At 36.4% G+C, this 21,625-nt stretch overlaps 2 protein-coding genes across 2 annotated transcripts in view; both read left to right on the top strand.

Annotated features, from left to right (window-relative positions):
• LOC134741584 (insulin-like growth factor-binding protein complex acid labile subunit) overlaps nt 1–21,625 on the top strand; it is a 67,151-nt gene that overhangs the window by 30,286 nt on the left and 15,240 nt on the right. The gene's annotated exons all lie outside the window — the stretch shown is intronic.
• LOC134741880 (uncharacterized) lies at nt 17,167–17,889 on the top strand. Its single transcript, XM_063674773.1, has 2 exons — nt 17,167–17,363; nt 17,598–17,889. Exons 1-2 carry the CDS (start codon nt 17,189–17,191, stop codon nt 17,873–17,875), a joined length of 453 nt encoding a protein of 150 aa, XP_063530843.1. The 5' UTR covers nt 17,167–17,188; the 3' UTR covers nt 17,876–17,889.

The following is a 21,625-nucleotide window of genomic DNA, read 5'->3' on the forward strand; positions in this document are numbered from 1 at the left end:
TATAAGCAAGCTGACTTATTCATTACAAGAAAATACAGTGATCACACATATATCAAAAAAACACCGCATAATTAAACCTTGGATAACACAAGGTATGCTTCGCTGCATCAGAAATCGTAATAGACTACAAAAAGCGGTTAAAACTGATCCTTACAACGAAATCAATAAAATAACGTATATTAGATATAGAAATTATTGTAATAGGCTTATAAAGAAACTTAAAAGAAATTATGAAAAAGAATTGATTGCAAAAAATACGAAAAATAAAAAAGAATTATGGAAAAATATTAAGAACATTACATATTCTAACAAGAATAACACTTCTAATTCAGAATTACTTAACCTTAAATCAACACAAATTGCTTCCGCGGATTTTATAAACGACTATTTCGTAAATATTGGTAAGAACCTCACTCAGCAGACTAATCTGTCAGTTGATGAGCAAAACACTTATTTGCAAAATTTATCGTCTCAGCCGAATTCATTTGTTCTACTTGATGTTGACTATAAAGAGGTATATAGTACACTAATGAATCTAAAATCCGATAGTGCTCCTGGCTGGGACAATATCCCTACAAAGTTTCTAAAAATGGCAAATGCAGAAATTGTCCCCGTATTAACACATTTTATAAACATTTGTTTCGAGAAAGGAATATTTCCTACTCTACTCAAACAGGCAGTTATCACGCCAGTTTACAAGGGAGGGAGCAGAGACGATATTAGTAATTACAGACCCATATCGGTGCTACCAGCAATCTCCAAAGTTGTTGAAAAATTGCTTAATTCCAGATTAATAGCTTACCTAAACCAATTTGATATCCTATCAAACACTCAATTTGGTTTTAGGCAACGTAAATCAACCGAAGATGCGGTAGCAGCGTTAACCTCACTAGTAGTAGAGCAATTAGATAACCGGCAAAAGTGTATGTCCGTATTCCTAGACTTGAAAAAAGCTTTCGATACCGTTTCTGTTCCCATCCTTGTACATAAACTAGAAAAAATTGGAATAAGAGGAACTCCGCTTCTTTTACTTAAGGACTACCTGTCTGATAGAAAACAAAAAGTAAAACTAGAAAACTGTACAGGGGGGCTTAAGGAAATCACTTACGGCGTACCGCAGGGAAGCGTTCTTGGTCCAACCTTATTCCTAGTTTACATAAATGATCTCTGCGGTATGCAAATCACTAATGCTAAAATCTTCTCGTATGCCGACGACACCGCTGTCGTTTTTACAGGGGCGACTTGGGATGAAGTTAGAGTTCACGCTGAGCAAGGATTACGACAAATCCAGAAATGGTTGCATAATAATATACTAACGCTTAACACAGCAAAAACAAACTATGTTTGCTTTAGTATTTCTAACAACACACAACCTAGCAGTAATTTTACTATTAAAATACATATTTGCGAAGATACGCTGACCTCTGGAATATGTAGTTGTAGCTGTCCAATCATCCAAAAAGTTGCACAAGCCAAATACCTAGGAGTTTTCATGGATCAGCGGCTCTCTTGGTACCCACACCTTGAATATGTCTCCTCACGAATAAGAAAATTAATCTGGATCTTTAAAAGTTTAAGATATGTGGTGCCAAGGGGAGTGGATGAATCTAGAGACTCTGCCAAAGATTTACTCAAAGAGATATATATTGCTTTGGTACAGTCCGTCATAATTTACTGTATACCTATCTGGGGAGGCGCAGCCAAAACGCGTTTCTTACAACTGGAACGTGCACAGCGCAGCCTATTAAAGGTCATGTATTTTAAGAAAAAAAGATTTCCCACTAAAAAACTATATAGTATGACAAAACTTCTTTCCATAAGAAGATTGTTTATTCTTTACATAGTTCTGAAAAAACATAACTTATTACCATATGATAACACTTGCACACAAAGAAGACGAATGTATAAAGTTGCTACTGTACCTCAAAATAATACTAAATTTGCAAAACGGCATTACGTAGCATTATCTGCACACTTATATAACTTCTTTAACAAACACCTTAATATTCACAGTAAAAACTATTATGAGTGCAAAAAGATTATACCGGCTTGGCTTTTAACACAGACATATGAGGAAACAGAAGAATTGCTCATTTGACTAACCTATTGAACATAAAATACACACAGCCGTACAAAAAATTTTCACACCCACACACACACACACACACACACACACACACACGAGGGATTTTACATCTGTTTATTTTTCTAATTATATGTACATACCTTTTGCATGTCTTGTATAAAGCTTCTCAGCATTATTATTGTAACATTTGTAACTGTAAGTAAATCTTAATGTAATATTTACCTAGCATAAATACCTACTCATAAATGTAGCACGCGCTATTGTTAATATTCTCCAGATAAGGAAGGGCGGTACCTCCTGGCACAGGCTTTTAAAGCTTAAAAGGAGGTTCCAACCACTAATTTTTAAGATGATGAGATTGTTAAAGAAAATAAACATTTTTGATTTTTGATTTTTGATTTTTGTTAGAGACCCTGCGAGTGAAGCCGATGGTCCTAGGTTCGAATCCCGGTAAGGGCATTTATTTGTGCGATGAGCACAGATATTTGTTTGTTCCTGAGTCATGGGTATTTTCTATGTATTTAAGTATTTATATATTATATATATCGTTGTCTGAGTACCCATAACACAAGCCTCCTTGGGCTTACCGTGGGACTTAGTCAATCTGTGTAAGAATGTCCTATAATATTTATTTATTTATTTTATTATTTATTTATTTACATGGTATGGATACTTACACAAGTGCCAACAATAAAATATAAGCGCCAAGCGAACCCTACAAAAACGTTACAACGTTACGCCACGAGGGCTCAGAGCGGTCATTCGTGGATGATCTATGCGAATCTTTATATATCCATTTAACTACGTTACGTAGGTGCATACGCGTAGAGCGACACAATTTATGGCCCGCCATTTGTTTTTCCTCTTTTATAGACCTATCATGTCGTCATAGCCGTACCTAACAGGATCTTGATGTCCTCATCCGGCGCGGTTAGTTAGGGCAATTTACCTACAAAACTTCTTTTAAGAGAGGAGATCGTTGACAAGTTTTTATTTACTTCATTTATAAAAGAGATATTTGTAAAAGAAAAGGTTTATGAATAAGATAATAATATGGCCTGATAAATGCACTCAATTCTATTAGTAGAATTTAAATGCCTAGTAGTGGAGATAATATTGAAGGGAGCCACACGAAAACGAGCGTTCGAAATAAAAAAAACCGGTCGAGGTCGAGTTCGTTTAACTCGCGCACCGAGGGTTCCGTACAATACAAACTTTATTTTTTTCCATGTAACTATTCGATATTATATATTTTGACCAGAAGCATACTAAGCGTAATTGTGTACAGCGCCATCTATTGGCAAATTGGCTAACTAATTTGGGCGACATGTATGTATGTTGGCTTTTCAGGGATAATTCTTTATCATGTGAAGCGATTTCAACAATATTTGTTTTATTGAAAGAAGCTGTTTTTAGCGTAATCTCATAAAAGGGCTTAAATCGCAAACTAAATTAGAAAATGTTTTTGATAATTAGAAAAAATTCAAGATAGAGGTGTGATTATATTTATATTGGGCATTTTCCATAATGAATAAATATAAAATAAAAAAATTACACTTCCAATGTGTTTGGGTTAGCGTAGCCCACCCTTTAATCTGAGGCGCCGCCATTAAACGGCTTGTTATGTCGTGTCCGGCTCCTGGTTCCCCGCCATTTACCGTAGGGACAATGCCACTCTAGGGGGTTACTATTTTCAAACGCGCAATGAAATGTTGTCGTAGTGCTCCTTATAATAAATAGGCTCAGAATGCGTCAGACAAATGTGAACACAATTGATTGTATGAAACCGATATGTGTTACGACACAACACAACACGACACGACAGACAAATGTGAACCGGGCTTTACATTTGGGGCGTAGCGAGTCGAGCAGACTGGAATGAGACATTATACCTAGTGAATTGGACTTACGTTATTTTACAATAAAAATGGGTACTTAGTACTTACTTAATCCCAGGAAGAAATAAAAAAAACTAAAGTAACTAAATAATAGAAATACATTATTGATAGGTTAAACTAAAGTTGATACAGTCCCCAGCAAAGCAAGTTACAGATATTTATTACAAATTCACGCTACCTAATCTAATCGCATGATGATGATTGTTTAATGTTCATGAATTATAATTAAAGTAGAAAATAAATAACACAAACCAAGTACTGTTGTAGAAAGGCAAGATGATTAGAGGCCTATAAAAGTAAACTTTAATGCTTATCATTAGGAGTATTTAAATTAATTTAGACACTTGCATATTGATCTTAGCATAAGAAAAGTTACATGGAGATGTAACAAAGTTGACTGTTAATTAGTCGAGTTAAGATACCTTCTTGTAGCTTTATTTAACTTTGCTACAGCTGACAGTTTCGCCAAATAGAACTGCTCCCTGCTAGCAAACTTACAGGTAATAGTTTCAAAGGAAAACTAGTACTTACCTACACGTACTTAGACTTATCAGTCTCACATTTTAGCGACAGATGTATAACTTATGCCAACAGTGGCGTAACTAGAGGGGGGGGGGGGGGGGCAGAGGGAGCAAGTGCCCCGGGCGCCATCCAAGGAGGGGGCGCCAAAATGGGCAAAAGGCAGCAACAGGGAAACTTTGGTCAGTCGTCAGGGGGCGCAAATTTGGTGACTGCCCCGGGCGCCATATCCTCTAGCTACGCCCCTGTATGCCAAACATGGGCGACATGCAAAGTGTGGCATGAAGGCATCGAGACTCGTAAAATTGCAATGATATTGGAGCGGTATTGAGAAAACACACAGACACACACACAAACAGAAACAGTATTTACTATTTTTTATTTCTTCGAATAAAAGGAAAAAATTAAATAATACTTCCAGTTATATTGGTATATAGATATGATAAAAAGTAGCGCAGTTTAAAAGCGATCATTGGTAAATGACCCGCGATAGACACAGAACGCTCCATAAATAAAGAGTGTAAATACTAACACTTGTTTTGCGAAAAACCAACACAAACTTTGCACACTTAACTTCATCAAGGTTTCCATACGTAGCTTCAGAGGAATCCCGCAAGAAGATAAAGTGAGGCTTGGAAATCACATTTCATGAAAGCTGCAAAACATGAGACTGTATAATTTTTTTAACTTGAAGATTTTCAGCAATTCTCGAGACTTGATTATTTGTTTAATTTGCCTCATTAAAAAAAAAACCATTCTAATTTTGCCCCTTAATTCAATATACTACCATGTTTGTGTGTTGTGTCTATTATCTTAGATTATAGTAGAAAATTTTAAAATGCTGGAATCCACTTGAGAGCTTACTCCGAGAATTCCCCCATGAGCGCCCAGTGTGAATATGGATTATCTCTAAACGCATAGTTCCGTTTTCTGTAGAGCTGTATTCCTAATTTTACTTTGTGAGATGAGAAGTATTCTTCAAGCTATATTTGTACAGTATTACTAGAGTATGATTACAGTCACTTTAAGGAAGTTACTATTGTCGAGAGTAAAAAGTTGCAAGTAACACTGTGTACCTGGCAGTGTACCAGGGCATGCTGAAATTAACAAATTAAAACAAGCGCTCTAAACATTTCCACATTTGCCAGCTACTAACTGCTTATGTTATAAAGTTATGCCCGCAGAAGTTAAGACGGTCCTTGCACAGTTGCTGCCATTTTGTTACATTTTTGGACAACAAAACACACATTATTTGACATTATTTGTGTTGACCCTACACAGGAAAGTTTTATTTCGTATCTAAATCAAGCATTTTCTTGTGATTAATTTTTTTACAGAAGTTACCATATCATCGCCATGCCACGAACTACGAACGCACTAAATTTCTTAATAGTGAATTTCAAGCAGCCTAATCTAGATTTAAAAAATACAGCAGCAACAAAACAACAATTTAATGTGTTTTCATTTCCATTCCAAGCCTGTTTTTATGGAAAGCTTGTTCCAGTCACATGTATACACGGGATTTTGTTCCATTTATCTTCAGATAAACGAGACAGGTTGAGTATAAGATTAAATGTGTCAACGAATTCCTCCGTACGCCCTTATTTCACACGAGAACCGGCAGCGTTCTTTATGAAACCAAATCTGCCGACAAGGTCGGTACGGATTTCCTACGTCATTAATTACTTTTTCTCGTATTTGCTTTGCTTACGATGTCTACCGAATAATATCACTAACAAGTTTATAACAATATAACACTTTGAACTCTCGCGTTTTGTACAAATATTTAAAATAAAATAAAAATAAAAAATCTTTATTGCCACACCTTAGGAAAAAATCTACAATTTATGAAAGGATAGCTTAAAAATACAATATAAACTAAACTTAAACTTAAATATCAACTTAACATAATAACTATTAACTTAAATCTATGGTGAGGCAAAGGGTCCCAATCTCAGCATGTGCGGTGCCAGAGGGCTCCGCGCTTTAATGTCATTAACGAGTCTAACGCGATTAAATTTCCTTATTTTACCTTTTTTACGACGTTTCAGCCAGGTTGCACTAGCTGTGGTCACGGAAGACTGACGTCCCAGCAAAATGTAAATTGAGATACTATATTCAAATGAAGTCCGGCATATATTTTTAACCTGTTAATAACGGGTCTCTATCAGCGGCGGCTGGTGATTCTATATTATGGGTGTTCACTATCACAGTAAAAAACTACACATTCAATTAACCGACACAAAATACGGTCATTGAACTCTCTTATAGAATTTCGCTATTACGAATATCTTGACGACCGATAGACGCTAACTGCAGTTCATTTTACAAATGGATTCTAGGTTGTGAATGTTGTTTTAAAATTTTATGGAAATATGTGCTAAATTGTTAACACATCGGTTTCGGTCCAAGCAAACTCACCGCACAGCCGTCGCCCGGCCCGCCCGCGCCCGCTCCAAACAAGACATATGTACTTAGGTAGGTAACACGATAAACTAAAACACCTAGTTACTTTTATCACAGCGACATAACACAACCACGGTGTTTTTGCATATTGATCTTATTTAATGACATATAAGTTTTTGTTTTTGACGAACATTGTTACGAAAGTTCAAAGTTTTCCTTTTATATTGAACTCGAGTCGATTTTGTAAACTTTTTTCACATTCTCCCGTTAAATTCATTCATTTTAAATACCTCACAACAAACAAATTATGTGCACTTACTGCTTAAACTCTTGGTTAATTATTTATAATAAAAAAATGCCAAAATTCCATTCACACGCGTACTTTAAAATTGACTACTAACTAAGGTCTGTTTACAAACAAGTGACAATATGGCGCGCACAATGCGCGCGCATTCGACGAGAGGGCGCAAGGTCAAACGGGCTACGGAGCTCCAATTTTACCTCTTTCTTCATAGAAAATCTTCTGTTTCACGTGCGGAACTGTAGCGAAACTTCTCTTTCGCTCTCATTGAATTTCCTATTGATTTTATGTACTAAATCTTTTTCATAGGAGCGCAATCCAAAGCGCTCCGCTTCGCGCGTTACCTATGATTCCTATGAAATTATAGGAGTAGGCCGAGTAGTATAGGCCGTCTATAAACTTATAATGAATAAAGGTAATTATTTAATTGGTATTTTACTTTTGTACGATAGATCTTAAAGAGTAATATATTAATTAGGCACTATAATTTCATTATGATTATTTATGGGAGTGCACTGCACAAGCGCTCCTTAGAGGAAGCCGCGCCTGGTCTCTATTGTTTCCCATAAAATTTTAAGTCATAATAGTAGTAGTCGTAGTAGTTTTCGTTAGTCATAATTCTGTTTTTCCTAGAAAAGCGTAACTTTTCAGGATTGCCATAAAACAAACCTAACCTAACCCATCTATAGGAAAACTTTACGAAAATCCTGAAAAGTTAACGGTTTCAGAATTATGACTAATGATAATCTGACAATTATTACATTATGACTTTCAATAATTATGTCAAACAAAGGGACCCCGTTAATAACGCAATGTGTAGTTTACATATAACCACAAACTTACCAAACGAAGTTTTATTAGAATCCCGCTTTGCATGAATTTTTTTTAATATAGTCTTAACTACCAGTGTGATTTTTTTTTCTTGAAATAGATTTAAGCACCAATTTACCTTTCGCAAACAACTAAGTGATCACAGTTGTGATTAAATAGTTATTTGTGCCACAAGAGAGGAAAGTTGGTTTTTCTTGCGAGTGTTTATTTTGAGGGACTCAAAAACACGAGATGTAAAATAACTTTGCTCTCGTGTTGTACACATCATTTTTGGAGTGACAAAAGTAGGCTTGTTCGAGTTGCTGAGGTGAAAACGTATTGAATAACTATGTAGGTATTTTATAACAAATTTTCAAACAAGGTTTATATAATATATATTCTCATTTATTTTATGAATTTTATTTTCTTTTCCATTTTTAAGACTAATATGTTTTCTGAAAGAGCTACGTATTTGTATGATTTGATGTACCTACATAGTTATATATATTTTTAAATCTATTTATATAAAGAAAAGTACCTACTGTATGTAATTGCATGAATTCTATAGTACGGAACGGTACGTTACGGTGGTTCTCGGTACGGAGTGAAACATGACGAGCGTTTTTCGACTTAAAATACGTGACTGACCCGTTATTAATATATTTAATACGTCTGTTTTGTTATTTAAATTGTTATTAAAATTCTATAATAGAACTTATTTAAATTGTGTTTTTTCTTATTTACTCGTAATGCATGTTATAATTAACATGTATTGTTTTGACAAGATGTGTCCTGCCTAGTTTGTTGCCGGTCCCAAACCCTCCCCGAATTGGGATACCCTCCTCCAATTGAGGGGGGATTTAAATCTTCTCGGGTCAGAGGTGTAGGGTTAGCCGGCGTAGCTTTATTTGACGTTAATAAGCGCATTATCTTTATTTTTTTAAACTCATTGAAAACTTCATTTTTCGCTGAGTTTGTTAATGTTAATAATAATATACCACATTCTACATATGGTAAATTACAAGTACAAGTAACTACGAATGCACATTTCTTGTAAATTTGTGGCAACGCAAAAGTTTTCACATTTGCTTGTCTCATTGTTGGCGATGTGTGAATCATACATACAAGTGTCGTGTACGATAACGGCGTGTACGCTGTCAGGGCAGTCGAGAGTGTCGCGACACTTGCGACAACAAATCTTCGCGGCAGGAGCTGCGCTGTCGTGTCGCACTCCGCCCGCTCGCTAGTCCTTTCATTTCGCTGCTATACTTACTGAACCTCGTATCTGCAACACTCATTTGATGACAAAAACACCCGTATTCCGAATGAAAGAAAAGCGACATTTCCATCAAATGATTGTTGCAAATATGAGCTTGAGTAAGTATAGCGACGATTTCTGAATAGTGATTCGCGTTACCGAGGTAATGTAAGAGCTAATACTAAATTTTAGATAAGTATTGTGATTTTAGTAAAAACTCTGTGTAGAGTCAATGAATTTATTTATTTGTTTATTTGTTTATTAGGATCACCAACAGAAGATACAATTTACATACTAGTATTAACTTACAAAAAGGGCACCTTTTTTATTGATCCCCCACTTACAGGCAATCACAGCATGCATTATTATATTAATTTAAACATTAAGTCAACAGTAACACCTAGAAAAAGACTTAGTATACATTACAAAAATCTAGAATAAATATATAATACCAATTAACAAGACACCTAATAGTTGATATTAACAATAACTAAGGTAAGTTAGCCGAGCTAGCTGAGGTTGTCAACAGACAATAATTTGTTTTTAAATAAGACTTCACTATCGTGAAACACATCCAAAGAAGGAACATTATTAGCATGCTTGTTGTATAGGCGAGCCAGGCGAGGCAAAGGGGAATGAGCTAATAGGTTAGTTCGACTACGACGCACATTTAAGAGGGGGCTAACGCAAAATTGTAATTTTAATATGGAATTCTTACAAGTTATTACAAATAAAATAAATGAATAAAATCACACGGAAAGTAAATTATGTTTGTAAGGGCAAGCTCACTAAAACCTTGGGTAGTTAGCAGGTTAAGTTGGCTCAATAGAAAAAAAATTATGATATCGTGTCTAATTTTATGTAATTTTAATTGTACTGTATACTATATATAGTATATAGCAATATAATTTTAGTATACAGTGTGTCCAATGGACAAACTGAAATCCCACGTAGGGTTTCGATGTACGATGTAGGTAAACCAATTGTAATAAAATAAGTTGTAACGTGCTGCATAATTGCATATTATTATAATTTTAAGGTATTGAAATTTCATAAACGGATTAACAAAACATAGCATTTGCGTCCAATTGCATCATGAAGTCATCACAAATAACTCTCGAAATATATGAGAGCCGGCTTTTACGACGTGACATTTCAATTAATTCGGTTTCCGATCCAGTTATTTGAGAATTTTGGAATTAAAATTTCTACGTATAGTCGCCATCAGATATATCGGAGCGGCCAAGGCGCTCACACATATCTGAACACGCACTTAACGCCTTGACAATAGAGGCGATTTTTGAGCACCTCGACCGCTCCGATATAGCTGATGGCTACTGTAGGTACATCTACATTAACTAATCCATTACGATGAGGTGAATAAATGTATATATATTTATTTATGACATCAACTGTACTAAAGTCCAAATCTCTTTTTTTAGTTTGTATTTGAAGGGTACGCGGAAAGAACATGTCTAGTCACTTAAGTAACATTTTAAGTAATCGCGGTTCTAAAATTTGGAACCATGTTAAAATGTATGGTAATACCGTGACCAGGTCTTTTTTAACTAAAAAAAAAGTTATGTTACATATATTATACAGTGGTAGCAAAAGATATAACCAATAGTTCATTAAGAGCTCTACATTTTAAATGAAAATCTCATTTTCCGAAAAAAGTGACTAGACATGATCTTTCCGTGTACCCTTCAAATACAAACTAAAAAAAGAGATTTGGACTTTAGTACAGTTGATGTCATAAATAAATATATATACATTTATACTGACAGGCCCTTTTGAATTTTATTGCTTACCCAGTAGCCCAATTTAATTTTTTTGTTTCTAACTCCCAGGACACTATTTGATTTGTGTCTTTAAAAAACTATAATATATTATGTTTATGTTGTAGTATTTAACACAACATAACATTTTTATGATAATACTGGAAAACTCGACATTTTTGGGAAATAGAAAACAATTTTTCACGACACCAGCTGGTAAAGGCTCTCTTGATTGTTCAAAAACTGATAAGAAAGTTGCATTTTGTTCACATGTGAGGCAAAATAATCAAATGTAAATTTTGAGTTGTTTTCTTATGTTTGCTGATAGAATTGACTTTTAAATTATGAGTTTGAATGATACATATTTAATAACATTAATTTTGAATCGATTTGCTTTGATTTTGTTTGATATTTTACATTAACCCTCGTGCTTTGAAACCCTCCCAACGCTCAAGATTCCACTTCAAGATCGATTTCCAACCGGTTCAATTTTGGTATCAATATTAGCACGAGAGGTTAGACAAAAACTTTGCCCCCTTCTAAAACAAATAACTATTGATCACTACTTCAGCATATTTACCTATTAGTTAAACAGTTCACCGCCAGTTATATCTACTCTAACTAACATATTCTATGAATATAGTTCACGACGCCAAATAAATAATTAATTTTATTTATACTCAACCTTAAGAGAGGTGAGCTGTTAACGATTTAAACTTGACGCAATTTAATTAAATTCTGGAAATAAGTTCTCGTTTGTAATACAGAAAAGTGTCTGACAGTTCATTAACTAATAGTAGGTACTAGGTGTACAAAATTATCATGAAAGCGAAGGCGGAGCACGGGCGCACGGCGCTAAAGAGTTGCGAGGGTGACGTCGTTATGACATGAATACTGATGGACATCGTCCTTTCCCTTCATCGCTTGATTAACATTCAGAGCCACTCGCGACTCCAAGCTCGGTATTCTTGTAACAATACCGAGCACAAAATAAAAGCTTCGCACGTCCATTCGCTGAAAGGCAGACTTCCTATGGAGTCACCGAGTTTTTACATCATACCGAAGTTTTAGAAAGCTGACGACATATTAGTTTACCTACTTACATATTTAGATTTTTGCGAAATTGCATGAAAGTTACGAGTTTTAGTGGGAATCAGACATCTATTTGATAAGACGTTAAAGTGATACCCGAGTAAAATCTATTTTTTTTCTACTCGTCGACTTTTTTTTCTTCTATGTCGAAAGTTGAGGTCCTCGCTTTCAGTACGGGCGGCCTACAACTTATTACTTTGTTTCTATTTTACATTTACATAAATATTGATTACTGAATATAAAATATTAATTAAATATATATTTATATATTTAAGTACGATCTATTTATGTATTATTAAATTTTTGTGATAAAATTTTCTACTGGTCGACTAACTGTGCAGTACAGCTTCATATGCAACACTACAATCTTACTCTTTTCGACGTTGATAGTCTATGGCACTTCCGACTCGAGCATAAGAATTTTATCGATGCGGTCTAGTCAATTATAAAAAATTTGAAAATACTTCATACATTTCGATAAAATATTTCTTGTTTAAGGAGACTCGATTTAATGCAAATTAGCCTAATTAAACACGCTGCTGCGTTGCATCTGTTTTGTGATTGGTTGGCCAACACAAACATTTTATTTGCTTCATATAGCAACATCCATACCCTACGAAAACCGCTTAGCGTTGCTTGTTAGTCTCCATAGGCTACGGTGGCCAAAATTAAGAAAAAAACTGTCTTAAAACTGGATTTAGCAAGTAGCAGGTACCAGGGCCTCATGAGTTACGAGGAGGTGTCGTTGACCATCCCGCCGGGGGCGCCGGGCCCGGCGGCCAGGGCGCGTACGAGTATGAAGGGATCGCGGGCCGCGGCAGCTCGCGTATCCTAGCTGTATACTTTTGGTTTGTTTACCTATATGATTCTACTATTTTAAAAGTATTATTTTTTTGTCTCGTAGAAAAAATATTGTATACAATAGTGATATGATCAAGCTTTTCAATCTCGTACCTTACTTAAGCAACTCGGCAAGCTTCGTTGCTTAAACACGATACTTGACTGAAAAGCTCTCTATTATATCACGATTGCTTAATAGTAGATTGTGTCACAAGGGAGCAAAATGACATATTTACGGCGAGGGCGTACCATTGAATCCTAAACGAAGCGAAGGATTCTATAATAGAATCCTGAGCGTAGCGAGGGATTCTAACATAGAATCCTGAGCGTAGTGAGGGATTCAAGTGTTAACGCCCAAGGTGAAAATAATTTTGCTACCATGTGACACATACTGCTTTTCACATCACCTATGAGGAAATTAGATACATATTAGGTTTCAAAACATTATTATTTTAAGCAAAGATCGATACGGACAAAGTGCCAAAAATATGTATACACGACCTTAGTATAGGTAAGTACTTACATATTACTTCAGGCACTTTGTCCGTATCGATATTTTCAGACGTGACTGTACTGACAAATTAAAAGTACCTACAGCTCATCATTATATGTACCTAATATCTTTTCAAAAACAGCAGCAAACAACTAAAATGATACAATGAAAATCAAGTACATTATTTTTGTAGATTTTTCTGATAACAAACTAGCTCTTACCCCTTTGAACCAAATCTTCGGAAGAACACTACGAAGACTGATATCACTTATATTTATTATTATTAGTGTCGTTACCGGGATGCTGCTTAAAACATCTGACACAGATAAAAAGGCCTATTATTATTGATTTAAACTAAGTATTTACAAATTTATACAGAATACAGAACCGCATAATGCTTTGTGAATTATTTGTACAAAACTTTTTAAATACAGACTTTTTAAATTGCATAGACAAGTATGGCTGCGTTTAAGGAGACCTAAAATGTGAAAATAAAAATTAAATTATTAAACTAAAGTTTTTTTACGTTTTTTAATATTACGCTAATTACTTAATTTAAATATGATATTAATTAATTTAAAATACGTTAATTACATTTATTGTTCACATTTACAACAAAATATTATCTAAGTTAGAAAAATTGTATGCACGTAATCGATTATATAGAAATTGTAATCGATTATATGCATACTAATTTCATATGTCTTATTCGGGGAGATGGGCCTCGTTTCGGGGAGATGGGCCTCGTTAGCATTGTGCTGCAACCCGTCTAGGAGAAGGAAAGCTCCAAAATATAACCCGGGGAGATGGGCCTCGTTAGCTTTGGGCTGCAACCCGTCTAGGAGAAGGAAAACTCCAATATAAAACCCCCAAATCCAAGGTGTTAGCCGACCCGTGCCGAGGGATGCATAGCCAGAGGGTAGTACTGGCGTTGAACGGAGGGTGTCTGTGTTGGCGGTCACAGGACACAGTGGTGAACCGCCTTGCTTCAGTACAGGGCTCTGCTGTTGTGGACATTTAAATCCCTTTTACTCGTGGGAACGCAATGGAGATTCAAAATTATAATAATTATCCGAATGGCGGCGACGTGGTACGCCACCCGTCACGTCTCGTTTCTCGCGGGGGCGACAAGCGGCTCGCGGAGAGCCGCTTTGCTACGCTGAATGTTGGAGGAGGAATGGAAGATAAATTAAATGAGGTTTTGCAGATGATGGATGAGAGAAAAATTGATATTTTGTGTGTTAATGAGACGAAACGGAAAGGATGCGATACCACCTTGCATGGAACCTACACGGCGTATTGGTCTGGGGTACCTAGTTCGGATCGCGCCTGTCAGGGAGTTGGTGTTGTACTTTCCGCAAGAATGGCTGAGTGTGTGAGAGAATTTGAATGTGTGAATTCCAGACTGATGTGGATTAGACTGAAAGTGGGAATGATGCGCATATTTTTGGTAGGCGTTTACGCTCCAGTAGACCGGGATGCGAGTATCTCACAGCGCGTTCGGGATGAAAGGCAGATATTTTGGGATGAACTGAGAGAGGTTTTGAAAGTATGTAAGAGTAATGAAAGATTAGTTTTGTTAGGTGACTTCAATGGCTGGGTAGGAATAAAAAGGGACGGATTTGAAAAGGTTCTTGGAATGTACGGTGACGAGAGAGTGAATGATAATGGGAGAAGCGTGTTAGAAATTTGCCAAGAGTGGAACCTTTGTGTAACAAACACGATGTTTGACCACAAATGGATTCACCTATACACTCGAGAGGCGGAGAATGTTAGGAAAAGTATGATTGACTTTGTGATAGTGGATGAAAGAATTAGGAAGAATGTTATCGACTCCAGGGTGTATCGAGGGTCGGGTATCCATACTGACCACTTCCTGGTAATGTGCCGATTAAGTGGCTTGTTTAAAGGATGGAGACAACGACCCTGTACAGTTACTGCCGATTTAAAAAGAATAAAAGTGGAGAATTTGCAACAAGAAGGAGTAAATGATGAGTATAGGAGTAGATTAAAAACCGAATTCAATGGTATGGATGAGATTAGTGAGACTGAACAATTGTGGAATAGTTTTAAAAATAAAGTAGTATGTGTGGCAAGTGAAGTATGTGGAGTGAGGAAGAGGCACAAAGGAAAAAAGGAGAAGAATGTTTGGTGGGATAAAGAAGTGCAAGAAGCTGTGTGTAAGAAGAAACAGTTGTGGTTGGATTGGTTAGCCACAAGAGCTAACCAAAGAAATCACACGGCTTCATATGACGAAGTCAGTGAAGCGAAAAAGGATTATAGAAGAATGAAAGTTTTAGTAAAGGAATTAGTAGACAGAAAGAAAGACGAACAGAAAGATAAAATGGAAGAAAGGCTGTCTCAAGATTTCCAAACAAATATAAAGTTTTTCTGGAAGTCCGTTCGTTTAGCCAGGGGTAACACCCAGAGTTCTGAGCTAAAGTCAATAAAAGACAAGAATGGAAGATTAGTGAATGAGGAAGAATGCATCTTAGAAAGATGGAAAGAGTATTTTGAAAGTTTGTTTGATAAAGAGGAGGCAAGCACGTCAATTTCGGAGTTGAATGAAAGCATTGAGAACGTGTCGGAGAACGAAGATAGTATTAAGCATGGATGAAATTGTGAAAGCGTTGAAAGGAATGAAATCAGGAAAGGCTGCAGGATATGATAGAGTTTCTGTCGAGATGCTGAAAGCTGGACAAGGCATTGTAGCAAGTCAGTTGTACCGCCTTTTCAATATGTGCTTGAGAACCGGTCAAGTGCCCAGGGACTGGTGCAAGGCCGTCATTGTACCTCTTTACAAAGGAAAGGGATCCCAACTGGATTGCAAAAACTACAGAGGCATTAGCTTACTCAGCGTCGTCGGCAAATTGTATGCAAAGATATTGATTGAAAGAGTAGTGAAAGAAACCGATGAGAAAGTATGGGATGCACAAGCGGGATTCCGAAAGGGTATGGGATGTACGGATCAAGTCTTTTCCTTGCGATGCATAGCCGAAAAGCATTTGGCTAAAGGTCAGAAGGTCTATTGCGCTTTCGTGGATTTGGAAAAGGCTTATGACAGAGTGGTGAGGAATGAACTTTGGTCGGTACTGTCGGTGTATGGATTGAGCGGCCGTCTCATTCAGGCACTGAAATCGCTCTATGAGGATTCCAGTGCTTGTGTGAGAGTAAACGGGTCGTACACTGAGTGGTTTAGCATCGAAAAGGGTGTTAGGCAGGGATGTGTAGCGTCACCGTGGCTGTTTAATCTGTTCATGGACAGTAGTTTGCATGATTTGAGAAATGATGAATGTGGGCTGAGAATGAGTGGGTTACCCGTCAAATGTCTTCTTTACGCTGATGACCTGGTATTGCTAGCGTCATCGGGTGAAGAGTTGCAGGAGATGGTAACTAGAATGCTTGGATCTTTTGAAAGGAAAGGAATGAAAATTAATGTAAGTAAGACGAAAGTAATGGTATTTGAAAAGGAAGAATATATGACAAACTGTGAAATTTTGATTGGTCAAGAAAGAGTAGAACAAGTGAAAGAGTTTGTGTATCTGGGAACCTTATTCACTAGGGACGGTAAGCATGATAAAGATATTGAAAGGAGAGTGAGTGCTGGAAATCGCGTGAATGGGGCACTTAATGCTTTCATGAGCAGCCAGAAGGTGTCGCAAAAGGCACGGTTGGCTGTGCATAGAGGGGTGCTGGTGCCTACACTTATGTATGGTAGCGAAAGTTGGGTATGGCAGAAGAGGCATCAGAGCCAAGTGAATGCAGTGGATATGAGAGCGTTGAGAAGTGTGTGTGGTGTGAGATTACAAGATAGAATTAGGAACAGTGTGATAAGGGAAAAGTGTGGACTGAACGAAGATGTAGTGACAAAAATTGAGAAAGGTATAATATTGTCTTCGGTTACCGCGATAGTTACTCATGAAATAAAACTATGAAAACGGATTATATCGCGTATATTGAATTTATAATACATCCCGACGTTTCGAACTCTTTACAGCGTTCGTGGTTCGTCACCCGTTGACCACGAACGCTGTAAAGAGTTCGAAACGTCGGGATGTATTATAAATTCAATATACGCGATATAATCCGTTTTCATAGTTTTATTTCTTGAGAAAGGTATGTTGAGATGGTTTGGACACGTGGAAAGAATGAGTGAAAGAAGGCTAACAAAGAGAGTGTATAAGGGAGAGGTAGAAACGGGAGTTGGAAGGGGCAGACCTCGGCGGACTTTCTCTGATCAGATCGGGGAAATCCTGAAGAAAGGCCAGGTCAAGAGCACCCTAAACCGGCGAGCGTGTATGAGGAATGTTATGAAAGTGAAGGAAGCGAAAGAGGTATGTCAGGATCGCAGCAAGTGGAAATCCGTGGTCTCTGCCTACCCCTCCGGGAAATAGGCGTGATTATATGTATGTATTTTATATGTATGTCTTTGTGTCAATATTTCATACTGGCAACAAAATGTCCTTGAACAGAAAAGTGCCACTTTGATCCCTCCTAGCAGGGAAGAAAAGTTACCTTTTCGAATAGGTGATGTGAAAATATATATGTATTACCCGCTGCGGCAACGGGAGGCTCGGCGCTCGGTGCGCGCATCAAGTTGTTTTGTCAGACTTCAAGTTTTCTTGCATTCTTAACAGGGACTCGGAGCGGAAAACGGAGTGTCATACAGACGTAATACCTGCCGTACCTATATCCTTTGCCAAATCCGTACACAAACACTATTGTACTGTGAGCAGGTACGTAAATAATTTATGTTCGCGTGGCGGATAGATTTGTCAGGAATTCTCTTTGGTGTTGCTGAACGTGTTGATCTTTTTAGGGTTCCGTACCAAAAAGGTACAAAAGGAACCCTTATGGTATTTCAAAGTCTAGTTGCTAGGTCGAATGGGATATCATTTGAAAGAGCTGAACCTGAGTATTACAAAACAATTTTAGTTTTTTTTTTTCAGTGAAAAAAAAATTACTTATGAAGGAAAATATAAATAAAAATACCATTCTCCCCCTTATCTCCGAAGTTTACCAACCAAAAATTATGAAAAAAACGAGTGCCGTTACTTGAAGGGCTTGGTATAGAACTGCCAAGTTTGCGGAATAATGAAATAGCTATATCAAGATTACTGTAACATATAAAATGATAAAGAAAGCTGTTTACGTTTAATGTCAACTAATAACGGTGTAGTCACATAGCCGCAGATGGATAATGCCGCTAATTCAGTCAGAAATATATATCATTCATAAATTCATTTTTCTCGGTCCCTTTCTTTTGCAACGTGCGCGTTTAGCCATCCCATTGTCACCCGAAAGCTTATTAGACACCATTACGGACTGTGCTCACATTTATATTTTAATTAAAGTCGTTTTGTAAAAATAACGTCGTAAAGTTGAATTGTGTTTTACACGTATTGGACGGCTCAATCTACTTGACATAGCAAATACCGCAAACTTATTCAACGGAAAGATAATATTTGTGTAGGAAACGCAATAGCGGAGTGAAGTGTCCTTTGTTCTGTTTAGCTTAGAGCCTATAACGGGAACGTATCTCAAACATGGAAACAATTTTCCAGGGACGCTTCAGGAGGCAATGTTTAGTCTTGAAGTGTTATGTTTTTTCGCGGAACTTGGTTTGCAACCAGCAGCGGGGCGAGGATAGGCTATGGATAGGCTGACTTGTTTTCTGAAGAAAGTATAATTTAAGGGGTCCACAGACTATCAGTCCGCCGGACGATATCGGCCTGTCAGTTGTTTGGAACTGTCAAATTTTTGTTCTAACTGACAGGCCGATATCGTCCGGCGAACTAATAGTCAGTCAGTGGGCCCTTTAAGAATGAGTTAGGCTCAATGATGGCTAGGTATAATGTTGCAATTACCTTGTACCTTTTGTGTTTAAATACGAGGTGGGAAGAACGCCGCCTGAAAAAGGCTAATAACAATATAAAAAAGGTGTACCATAATTAATTTTATTTAAAATAACTAAAATTTAAATAAATTTTCCATGGTTTTTAACACGGATAAACATGTCTTTCTTAAATAATATCGCTCTTCGATCTATCTGCGGTTCTGCGCTGATCGCAATAGATAAGCCGCATCTAAGACAAAGCAATAAAAACACGTTTTTGTGTCACATATTTCATACAAAAACCTATTGGGTGCTTATCGTCTAGTTAAAATTGAAATAATGAAGGAATGTCTTTTAACACAATTACCTGAAAAACTGAAAACTGTGCATTTGTATACTTCTTTGATGACAAAGTTATATTTGCAGTTGGTAGCCATATCGGTGACAACTGTAAGGTTAAATTCTTACCTTAATCATAGCCACTATTCGTATTTGTAAAATTCAGAAAGTGCTATTCATACTTTTATTCATAAAAGTACTTACCGGTCAATTCGAACAACGTGATAATTATTAAATACGACAACAATCTAATAGATACGTTATAGTTTAGTTTAGTTCTCAACTAGTTATCTTTTGGAGTTCGATTCGAGAAACCAATTGTCATTTCATGCTACATTGTCATTTCATGCTACAATTATTGTGACGTTTTGGGATATCCATTAGATATCCATTGGATGTCTAAGTAATATCTTAAGCAAATCTTAGACATCGTTCAAGAGGACATTCGGAATCGCGGAAATGTCAAATTTGACACGACTTTCTTAAATATCTCGTTATCGTTTCTGTTTCATATCCAATGGATATCTACTTGATATCTAGAACATTGTTCGAATTCGCCTGTAAGATACGTAGCATCACTAAGCATAAGTCCGAAGTAAGTAGGTAGTTAGAGTAGTTAGTAGAAGTAAAAAATGACCTTCTTACATCTTACTATTGCACGGGTCGCGGACTCGCGGGTGTCGAGTAGAGTAACTATGTAGAAGCGAATCTTGCAAATTTTGCGGATTACCAACTAATTTTAGTTTAAGGCTCGGCATGGTAGAATCGTAAATTACCGCTAGGCAGACCGCAGCGCCGTCCGAACTTCATGAACTTTGCTATTCTATCTCACACTGAAGTGTTCGCGGCCAAATCTAGGAACGTTCATTGAACTCAATAGAAACTTTTGGTAGACACAACATTTTACGAGCCCAGAATATATAAAAGCTAATGCCGTGTGAAATCCTTAATGAGGCTAAATTTAATTAAATCTATTAATAAAATGTTGGAGTTCACTGTTTAAAGGACAATAGTCAGAATACAATAGATGTACCGCAACGAGAGAAAAATACAATAAAAAAGACCTGGAGGTTCATAATTATAATTATAAATTATGTTAACTGAAGTAAAATACAACCAATGCATATCTATATCAGATAGAAAAAAACTGTTATATGTACTCGTACTTAGGTACTAAAACAACTTACGTTTGACTACCTATATTTTTTACATACTTGACAGAAAAACTAATATGAAACAGCAATCGAGGGCGTAAGGGGTGCTGCGAACAACTAAAAGTAACTAATCTTAGGAGATTAGAACAAGTAATAATATATTTAAGAATTTTAAGAAAAAACATAACGTAACATAACAAGGGGAAAAGCTATTGTTTAACCTCTCGTGCTAATATTGAATATTTATCTTTCAAAATCATCATTAAAAAGTCAATTCTACCAGCCAACGTAAGGAAAGAACTCAAAATCTGCATTTGATTATGTACCTTGCACCACATGTGGATAAAATGCAACTTTCTTATCAGTTTTTGAACAATCAAGAGAGCCTTTACCAGCTGGTGTGGTGAAAATAAATTAATAGGTAGCTGAGTACAAAAGTTAAATAGAAATAAAACTTAAATAAACATTGAAAACTCACTTTTATAATTTAATACTTTCCGCGTTACGAGTAGACAACATACCCGTTGGATTATTGAATCCAAAAGTAATAGTAATAGAAATAAAATAAACTAATATTATTTTCTGTTATGAAGCATAAAAGCTCGATGGTTTCGCCTTAGAATTCTGAATAATTATTTACTTCTATGATATTCTTCCTCCTTTCATTTTATAGGGTCAGCTATTTCCGCAGCTTTTACTTTACTTCATTACATATAGCGTTACAATTTGTCGTAGCGTCACTAGCTTCACATCAGAACTGAATAATCTTTTTGGCCTTTACTTATACACATGTTCTCTTTTCATGTACTTACATA

This window comes from Cydia strobilella, chromosome 5 (assembly GCF_947568885.1).
Source record: "Cydia strobilella chromosome 5, ilCydStro3.1, whole genome shotgun sequence".
NCBI lineage: Eukaryota > Metazoa > Arthropoda > Insecta > Lepidoptera > Tortricidae > Cydia > Cydia strobilella.

What these genes read in the sequence shown, in the direction of transcription:
- LOC134741880 (XM_063674773.1), top strand. Translation starts at nt 17,189, where the DNA reads ATGTATGGTAGCGAAAGTTGGGTATGGCAGAAGAGGCATCAGAGCCAA. An exon ending in AGTGACAAAAATTGAGAAAG is followed by an intron (nt 17,364 to 17,597) that starts GTATAATATTGT and finishes TTCTTGAGAAAG; the next exon opens with GTATGTTGAGATGGTTTGGA.